This window comes from Antechinus flavipes, chromosome 4 (genome assembly GCF_016432865.1).
Source record: "Antechinus flavipes isolate AdamAnt ecotype Samford, QLD, Australia chromosome 4, AdamAnt_v2, whole genome shotgun sequence".
NCBI lineage: Eukaryota > Metazoa > Chordata > Mammalia > Dasyuromorphia > Dasyuridae > Antechinus > Antechinus flavipes.
The window spans coordinates 53,257,902-53,268,296 of NC_067401.1; the positions used below are offsets into that span (position 1 = coordinate 53,257,902).

Here is a 10,395-nt window from a genome sequence, read left to right on the forward strand (position 1 = left end):
ACTAGATTGTAAGGTCATCCTTTAGGCACCACATTCAACTTTTTGTTGTTTGTTTGTTTTTTTAAATACATTTTAACAAAAATGTTAGGATCTTCTCAGTTTAGAGTATTCTTTTTGCTCCTTGTAATAATATAAAGTTTAAATAAGACAGGATGCCTGTCCTCATGAGTCCATAATCTGTTGGTATGACATTCACAAATAACTTTAAATTCCCACAACACCTTATACATAATAGATGGCATTAAATCTATATCTATAGAGGATAGGTAGATTAGATGAATGGATGGTTGGATAGAAGGATAGAGAGACAGGAAGAAAGAAAGAAAGAAAGAAAGAAAGAAAGAAAGAAAGAAAGAAAGAAAGAAAGAAAGAAGAAAGAAAGAAAGAAAGAAAGGAAGGAAGAAAAAGAAAGGAAGGAAGGAAGGAAGGAAGGAAGGAAGGAAGGAAGGAAGGAAGGAAGGGAGGAAGGGAAGGAGGAAAGGAAGGGAAGGAGGGAAGGAAGGGAAGGAGGGAAGGAAGGGAAGGAGGGAGAGAGAGAGGGAGAGAAAGAGTGAGAGAAAGAGAGAGAGAGAGACGAAGGAGAGAGAGACAGAGACAGAGGAGAAAGGAGAGAGGGAGGGAGGGAAGGAAAAAAGGAAGAAGAGAAGAAGGGAGAGAGAGAAAGAAGGAGGGAGAAAGATAGACAGACCTACATCAGTACTACTTAAAAGTTTGCTGGGGTTAATAAAGTCTGGGGAGAGAGAGAGAGAGAGAGAGAGAGAGAGAGAGAGAGAGAGAGAGAGAGAAAGAGACAGAGAGAGAGAGTGAGAGAGAGAGAGAGAGAGAGAAAGAGAGAGACAGAGACAGAGGAGAAAGGAGGGAGAGAGGGAGGGAAGGAAAAAAGGAAGAAGGGAGAGAGAGAAAGAAGGAGGGAGAGAGAGAAAGATAGACAGACCTACATCAGTACTACTTAAAAGTTTTCTGGGGTTAATAAACTGATGGCAATCTCATCAACTGGCTAAAAAGCAGTGAGTTATTTGGATCCTAGAAGTATTTAGAAGGAACACAAAACATATCTAAAACATCCCCTTTCCCTCAAACCAAGTATGGTTTGCTTCTGCATTTTATCTAAATCACACTTCTTGATTTCATTCAGGCAGCAGTGAAACCCTGCACATGCTCAGAAAAGCCTTTGGCTTTGCCACAATTTTAGTCTTGAACATTATAATAATATTATTATTATCCCCCAGGGGCTTTATACAGATTAATGAGACATTTTCAAAGTACTTTGAGTTACTCAGTTGGGGGTGTTAAATAAATGGCATGTGTTATTACTAAAATTGCAATGTTGACTAGTTGTGATGGGTACTGATATCCAACAAAGGTTGGATTGTGCCCACAAGCTCACTTCCTGTAGGCTAAGGACTAGCCTTAGAAGGCGGTGGTTTTCAGTTATGATAAATATACATTGCAGTGAATAGTCAGTAATCAGGCACAAATAGTCTAGTTTTCCAATCTAGCACATATTAAGCACCACAAAAGCTTATCATCAGGGAATTTAACTGTGTGCTATAGCAGCAATTTTGGAATTGGAAGTTAGGAAATCTGGGTTCCAACCCTAGCTGTTTCATTGTGTGATTTTGACCAAAGCCACATAGACATCTGAGTGACTCAATTTCCTCATCTGTAAAATATGTCTTAAAAAGGAATCACTAAGCTCACTTCTAGCTCTAAAATTCTCTAACTCTAAAGGATTCCTAGCAGGAGGCTGTAGTCTGAATCTGTCAGACAAGACATGAAGAAGGACGGAAATAACCCTATCCAAAGCAAAGCTCCTTCTCAGCAGGAAGAAGCCTGAGACCATCCATCACAGGTCATCTTTGGCTCTGCTCTTTTTTGTCACTGACTAACACATTTTAGTGCTAATTTCTGAGAAACAAGGAATGAGTCACCTCCTCGGTTAGACACATGAGTATATTAAACATTTGGACTTGGAAAATTAACAGGGTCTTTGCCTTTCTATGAGTTTTCTCAGTAGCAAATCAAACTCATTCTCAGGTGTCAAGTACGCAAATTATACAAAACAGTGTGAATGGCACATAATGAGATAGTGATGCAATTTTGCTTAATGGATAGAGCACCTGACCTAGAACTAGTGTTCAAATCTCATCTCCTTATCTGCAATAGCTTTTTGACAGAGGGTAAGGTATCTTCACATTACATTTACTGAATGTCTATTGTGCCTAAGACTGACTTGGATAAGCTGAAGGGATCCATTACAAACTTGGGTGGAAAGTAAACCAATATAAATGAACAGGAGTGGGAAACTAGTAGGGTGCGCAGTGAAGAGAACTCAGGTGTCACACCATGGAGAACCAGAAGGGGAAAACCAGTGAGAAAAACAGAAATATTATTTAAGCTCAATTTTATTGCTCTGTGTCCTGCACACAGTGTATACACTCCTAGATTCAGGATGGGGGGGGGGGACCTCTTTGGAGATAAAGAAGACTGCATAAAAATACCTGCCCTGTGGCATTACAGAATTTCTAATATCTGCCCCATTAGGAATACTAAAAACTACTTGTTAGATTATGTGTGGGCTGATGTATATTTTAAGGGTGGGGCGGGTGAGTAAAGGTTAGCGGTAGGTGGAGTTAGAAACTGTGGTATTCCTACAGAACTCAATTCTGTATCCTGAATTATTTACTATTTTTATAAATGACTGGGATCATGGAATAGAGGACACATGTTTTAAGTCTGTGGGTGACACTAAATTGGGCGAGTTTGCTAAATCCTTGAAAAATAAGGATTAAATTCAAAGTGACCTTGGCTATTTAGAGAAATGGATTAAATAAAACAGGGACAAATGTAAGAGTTTAGCCTAGAAAAAAAAAAAGAAAAAAATTCAAGCAACAGAGGTGCAATCAGATGAGTAAGTTATTTAACAACTAGAGCGTGGCTTCCCTGCCACAGGAGAAGCCAACGCATCGAAAACACATTAAATATGGATTCTTGAAACAGCTGCTTCTCCTTTCCATCTTAGAGCTTTTTTGTGAGGGTACCACACTGGTTTGCCTGTAGTAAATCTCCTTTTGCCTATATCCCCCCTCAAACCTTCTCATATTGTTCCCTTTACTACCAATCCCCCAAAGGCAGCTCTTAAGTAGCTATCCCAACTAACAGATAACTTAAAAGATTGGTTTAGCATCACCATTCCCAACTAGCCTAAATTCACTGGAGATTAAATTCTAAATGTTTGGGAATTACCCCCATTTCTTTTTGCCTCCGTTATTGCATTTTTGTGACCTATGCATAATGCATCTTCCCACAGCAGGAGGGTCTCCCTGGAAGGATGTTTATGACCCATTTTCTTTGAACTCCAATGAGACAGCCTGCAGCACCCATACCTCTTATACACTATTTCAGGAGATAAACGAGAACTTATTGTCAGATATGGGGCTCCCAGAAGTGTGCTCAGGCTCCCAACACGTAAGTGCCTTTTGTTTTATAGAGTTTGTACCTGAAGCATACAGTACCACTCCCCCGCTTCCTTTCCGGCTCTCCAAGTTTCTTTCATCTCCCCTTACCCACTGCCTTCTACTTCAGCTTCCTGCTCCCAGAGTTCATCCGAGAGATAGCATCATCCCTGACGCCCAACGTTTTGAAATGAAATTCTGCCTCTGACACCACCGTATGACCTTGGGAAGGCCACTTAAGATGTCCTAGTCTCACTTTCTTCATTTGTATAAAATATGGGGCTGGATTCGATGGCCTTTGGAGTCTTTTACAGCTCAAGCAAGCGGAGCCTTTGATGCTTTATGCTGCCTGGCACCCCTAACCTGGAGATGTTTCCACTTTTTCCCCGGCTATAGACGCACTACCAACGGGACCTGATGGAGCCTGGCACGCGCCTCCAGAATTGTCTCTGGCACACACCACGTCCTTCACCTGGCCCAACCAGGGGTTCTGGAGGGCACGATCCGATCCCGGGTTGAAAGGAGCGTTGCAGGGCTCATTGGGGGAGGAGGGCTTAGACGTGAAAAGGAGAGGGCTGACGTGAGCTGACTGCACCGTAAAAAGACTCAGTTCGAGCCTGACACGTAATTGGCGCTTAATAAATGCTGGTTCAGAATCCACCCCCAAAGTGGTTATGCGTTGCCCTAGGCTTGGGATAGTAAAGGGGCAAATAGCCTGGGTGTTAGAGACAGGCAAACTGGCCCTAAGCTGAGTGGGGATGGAGCCGGGGTGCGGATGCCTGCGCTACCTGCGGTCAGGAGAGAATCCGTCAGCCTACAGGGCCACACCAGGTGGGATAAAGTCCAGACACTAAAGGAAGTCCCCGGGTGGGGAAGAGTCTCTGGCTGCCCATAGCTGGCGAAGGGGGACAGGGGCGCGCGCTCCCGCCGCAGTGGGCGGGAAGGACCGGCGCGCCCCCGCCTTGGTGGGCGGGAATCCCGAGGTGAGTGGAGTGGGGCGCCGCGCGCGCGCCACGCGGGGGGAGCGGCCGGGGCGGAGGGAGGGGGAGAGAAGCTAGGCGCGGCGAGGGGAGGGCTGGGAGGGAGCTGTCTGTCTTTGCAGGAGCCTACCCGAGCTAGGCAGACCCAGACTGAGCCTCGCGGCGGCGGCGGCGGCGGCAGCAGCAGCAACAGGCTGCGGGCTCGGCGGGTCGGAGCCGGCGGGCGGAGGGTGGGCGCGGCGAGGGGAGGCGGTGAAGGGGCAGCAGCCGCCGCCGCCGCCGCCGCCTCCGCCTCCGCCTCGGCCGCCGCCGCCGTTGCCTTATGGACGAGCATCTCAGCCTCCTGCATTCGCCTCCGCCACCCTCCGCCCGCCACCGCGCCCACCCCTCGGCTCAGCCCCAGCCTCAGCCCCAGTCGGGCGGCGGCGGAGGCGGCGGAGCCCACACCCTAGTCAACCCCGGCTACATCGAGCCCGCCGCGGGGGCCGCCGCCGGCCCCGAGCTGCCGCCGGGCATGACCGTGGTGCCGGGGGACCACCTGCTGGAGCCCGAGGCGGGCGGCCCGCAGCCGGGGGGCTGCGGCGGCGGCTGTGACCGTGACCGTGACCGCTACGAGCCGCTCCCGCCCGCCGGGCCGCCCGCCGGGGCGGGCGCGGGCGGGGAGCAGGACTGCTGCGGGGAGCGGGTGGTGATCAACATCTCCGGGCTGCGCTTCGAGACGCAACTGAAGACCCTGTGCCAGTTCCCCGAGACGCTGCTGGGAGACCCCAAGCGACGCATGAGGTACTTCGATCCGCTCCGCAATGAGTATTTCTTCGACCGCAACCGGCCCAGCTTCGACGCCATCCTCTACTACTACCAGTCCGGGGGCCGCATCCGGCGGCCAGTCAATGTGCCCATCGACATCTTCTCCGAGGAGATCCGCTTCTACCAGCTGGGTGAGGAGGCCATGGAGAAGTTCCGAGAGGACGAGGGCTTCCTCAGGGAGGAGGAGCGGCCGCTGCCCCGCCGCGACTTCCAGCGCCAGGTGTGGCTGCTCTTCGAGTATCCCGAGAGCTCGGGGCCCGCGCGGGGCATAGCCATCGTATCGGTGCTCGTCATCCTCATCTCCATTGTCATCTTCTGCCTGGAGACGCTGCCCGAGTTCCGCGACGAGAAGGACTACCCGGTGTCCTTATCTCCCGACACTCTGGAAGCAGCCACCAACAGCACGTCGGGCTCCCCAGCAGGCGCCTCCAGCTTCTCGGACCCGTTCTTTGTGGTGGAAACGCTTTGCATCATCTGGTTCTCCTTTGAGCTGCTGGTGCGTTTTTTCGCCTGCCCGAGTAAGGCCACCTTCTCCCGCAACATCATGAACCTGATTGACATCGTGGCCATCATTCCCTACTTCATCACCCTGGGCACCGAGCTGGCCGAAAGGCAGGGCAATGGACAGCAGGCCATGTCTTTGGCCATCCTGAGGGTCATCCGGCTGGTGCGGGTCTTCCGCATCTTCAAACTCTCCCGCCATTCCAAGGGGCTGCAGATTCTGGGGCAGACCCTGAAGGCCTCCATGAGGGAGCTGGGGCTACTGATCTTCTTCCTCTTCATCGGGGTCATCCTCTTCTCTAGCGCTGTCTACTTTGCGGAGGCGGACGACCCCACTTCTGGGTTCAGCAGTATTCCCGATGCCTTCTGGTGGGCAGTGGTGACCATGACCACCGTAGGTTATGGGGATATGCACCCGGTGACCATCGGGGGCAAGATCGTGGGATCGCTGTGTGCCATCGCTGGTGTCCTGACGATTGCCTTGCCGGTACCAGTGATCGTTTCCAATTTCAACTACTTCTACCACCGAGAGACGGAGGGTGAAGAGCAAGCCCAGTATATGCACGTGGGGAGCTGCCAGCATCTCTCCTCTTCAGTTGAAGAGCTAAGGAAAGCTCGGAGTAATTCAACTCTGAGTAAGTCAGAATACATGGTGATCGAGGAGGCGGGTATGAACCATAGCACCTTCCCCCCAGCCCCTTTCAAAACGGGCAACTCCACGGCCACCTGCACCACGAACAATAATCCCAACTCGTGTGTCAACATCAAAAAGATATTCACCGATGTTTAATACATGATACAAGTGACATGCTGTGCTTAGTATTGTGTGGACCGTGCCCCATTGGTCTGTGTATGCCCTAGTTTTTATACATTTCCAGACCATTCATCCAGAGAAGAAAATGGAAAACACACTTCCTTCATCCACCCCGCCCCTGTCCCATGTTGCTTCGTACCAAAACAGGTGTTTTTTGCAATTGGGCTGCGTTTCCTCTGCTCCCTCCCCCCCTTTTTTTTTCTTTTAATCCTGCAAATAGCGGAAATGCTGTTTGTGACTTTTAGTTCTGGTTTCTAGTTTGCTCTAAAACAATGAAACGTGTAGGTGGGGAGGGGAATTAAAAGTGCTTTTAGGGTAACTGGTTTAACTACATAATTAAAGGCATTTTTTTGGTTTTGTTTTTGTTTTTTTTGCCCGTCTGTGGGAGGACCTTCTAGCATTGTTTATTGTGCTTGTAGGTGAATTGCCTAGCCTAAGGGATCGATCGCTTAAATCCTAATTAGTGCAATGATTTGTAAATCCATTGTAAATTTATTCAGTTTATATCTGAACTCTCTGAGAAATCCCCTTCTCCAGAATTACATATTTCTGAAGAAAATGCCTTTTTCAACTCAAGATTGAATGATTTGACTAACTCTAGTTTAACACTGTGGACTGCTTAAGTATTTGGAAAGCGTTAGATTTAATATTAAATCATTGTGAAGAAGTTATGTGCACGCCCCCCAGCCAAAACCAATCATAGTCTAGAAACAGTGATGTTTTCAATGCTGCTGAGAGAAACGAAAGATTTTTTTTTTTCCTAATGCATCTGAGAGATAAGCTTCTGCAATATCACAAGAAGATTAAAGTGACAGACACCCCTTCCAGCGGAAGTTACTAATTCGGACCTGAGTGATGCAGTTCCCATAGCAACCGTCGTTTCCTGGGAAACCCGAAAAAGGTTGTCATGGCATCTCTCTCTAGCCCCACCCCCTGCTTCCCCTTGCTGTTTCCACAGTAACCTTTTCCAGATGGTTCCTACTTACATGATTTCACAGGAAAACCGCTGTTTGAGTAAACCGCACAAAGAAAGTTAATCTTAGATAATCTGAGGTGAGGGTATAAGCAATCATCAAACTTTTTACATGAAAAAAAAAAATCCCTGGAATCATCCAAGTGTCCACCGAATCAAGAAAGAAAATCATCATCTTCGGAATGTTAGCCCTGTAAGCCACGGTGAGATATGTCCTGAATCAAACACTTGTTAATAGGCAATAAATTTAAAAGACACTGCCTCTAGTTTTCCCTCCTCAAGAAATTTCTGGCAGATAAATGAAATTGGAGAGCAGATTTCATTGTATCCAATACTTATGTCAAATTAAAGATTCAATTAGTGCACCTTAAAGAACTTTATAATGACTCCAGAGTCCTCTTACAAAAGAAATTACTCAGACCCCAACAACAATTAACACTGTCTGAGCTGCACAACACTGGAAGAGCTAGCTAAACCTTTAAAATGCAAAACATTCACTTTTTAATGGGGAAAAATTAAAGACAATTGATAAAGAGGAGGGACAGGAAGTAACCAAACCTTGAGGAAAATACCTGCCTGTTTCAACTACAAGCCAGGGGTTGCCAGACAGCAGATAGAATCAGGTGAGCTTTGTGTTGTCTGTTGAGAAGAATAAGCTTGCAAGGGGAACTGGACAAACACTTCCCATTCCTAGAGTGCAATGTCATTTGAAGAACAAATAGTTTCACACAAACATCATGTTAGGATGGAATACATCTTTTCTTAGAACTTTGGCTACCATAATGCTTCATTTCCATTGGTAATCAAATGGACACTTCTTTTTACATTGGTTTGCATTGCCTATTGCAAATACGGACTGAAAATCAAGGCTCATGCATTCTTCAACCCATGCTGTGTTGAAATTACTGTTTCCAATATATTGCTAATTCACATAGCTTTCTAACAGCCTATTTCCTTTTGCTAAGGAAACAGTTGTCTCATTTTGAGATAATTGGTCCAATTTTAATTTCTAGTGCATTGCAATAATATAGAGAAAGTGCTAGTACTGTCCATGCCATTGGAACTATCTTGCTAATTACAATCAAGTCATAATAACATTTCATTTTTAAAAGTCAGAAAAGGATCTTTTTTTTTCCTTCAGAAATGAATTTATTCTTTTATATTACCTGAAAGATAACTTGTTAATGTTGATATTATTTAACTACAAGGATTAGATGCCATTAATTCTTTTAACTGAGGACATTGACCTTCTTCTTAAAACTGTGATTTTTACCATAGAATACCTTTTTTTTATTTATCACTGTCTTTTTCATATTCATAAAATATTTTCAGGGATAAAGAAGTGAACCTCATTCTATCCAGTGTGATGTTTTTTAAAAAGGATATGATGGGAATATTGATGGGGAGAGGAGGTTGTCAGATGAGGTTAATGCTAAGCAATATTGAGAATTGATATAAAATGTAATTTCTTTTGGCTTCTGTGAATCTATCCTTAGTATCAGCATTTCTTTATATTCCTCAATGTATCTCAATGAGTTCATTTACTTAAATGTTTCCGAGGCAACTCAATAGAATGCCTCATTACACTGATGTTTACCTGTTATCTAAACTTACTGCATCTTAAATGACCAAACATTTCCACGATGGCTCGTTTTTAGTGATGATTTATTGGAAATATTGTAGGAATGATGAAGTGTTAGAATGGTTTTTACATATTAAATAAAAGGTCTTATGAACATAAGGGTTCATTGGCACAAAATTCATTGGCATCTTACATTTATTTAGAAAATATAGACGTACAGACAAATTCTGTAGATCAATTAAGGTTATATCACCGCTCATAAAGTTCTTTGTAAGTCATATAGTCTATACATATGGTTATAATATTTTTCAAAAAGTCTTAGTTATCACTAAGCATACCATTTTAGTATAATTAGAAACTACAACTAGAAACAAAACAAAAAATACAAAAACTCCACTATTTTGGAATTTTTTTCATTATTTAAAACAATGGGGAGGAATTGTGACTAGATCTCTTATTTCACTAATATAGGCAAATCTGGGTGAAAAAAAATTCTTCCCATTTACCAATTGTCATCTTCTAGACAATTTTAGTCTTGAAAAGTTGTGTAGACTGAGATGGAAAAGTTGAATAGTTTATTGAGCATCATACAAGCAGTAAATGTTAGAGGTGGGAACTTAAACCCAGATCTTCCTGGTTTATGATGTTGTTTAAAATAATAATAGCCTTAAATATTCAAGTGAATATGCAATTTCATAAATTTGAATATTTTAACACAAGTTAACAAACAAGTTTGTTTGGATAAAATTTGATTAATTTTCACTACCAACAATGCAGAGTGCAATCTCTCCATGCCTGCCCATTTTTTGCAATTCATACCCATGTCTTCCCATAAATTTCCCATGGAAGGTCCACCCTCTATTTTAGTGGTCTTCCTCAACTTATGAATAACATAGATAGAAGAATAGATAGACAGACAGACAGATATACACACATACATTTATGTATGCACACACACACATATATATATACATACAATATGAACACTTATGAATAATCAGTAAAATTCTAAGATTGTGACTAATTTGGTGGGAGGAACCTCATCCAGTGACCATTACAGAAAAGTCTTGTATAATTAATTTAGAATTCACTTTCAATGGAACAATTACTATCTTCATAAATGAATTTCATATACTTAAAATAATCTTTCATTGCTTTTAAACATCTAAGATATGTAAAGAAATACTTTTTTCATGCTTTTACAGGTAGTTTTCCATTTGAACTCAGTTCCATACCTTGTAAGCAAGTTAATACATTTTAGAAACATCTCCAATAATAATTTA

At 44.2% G+C, this 10,395-nt stretch overlaps 1 protein-coding gene across 1 annotated transcript; it reads left to right on the forward strand.

Annotated features, from left to right (window-relative positions):
- Window positions 1-1,770: 1,770 nt before the first annotated feature.
- KCNA3 (potassium voltage-gated channel subfamily A member 3) lies at window positions 1,771-9,289 on the forward strand. The gene has a single exon (XM_051993068.1). It carries the CDS (start codon window positions 4,758-4,760, stop codon window positions 6,531-6,533), a length of 1,776 nt encoding a protein of 591 aa, XP_051849028.1. The 5' UTR covers window positions 1,771-4,757; the 3' UTR covers window positions 6,534-9,289.
- The last annotated feature ends 1,106 nt before the right edge of the window (window positions 9,290-10,395 follow it).

Bases quoted from the DNA above. Each gene is read 5' to 3' on its own strand.
- KCNA3 (XM_051993068.1), top strand. From the start codon at position 4,758: ATGGACGAGCATCTCAGCCTCCTGCATTCGCCTCCGCCACCCTCCGCC.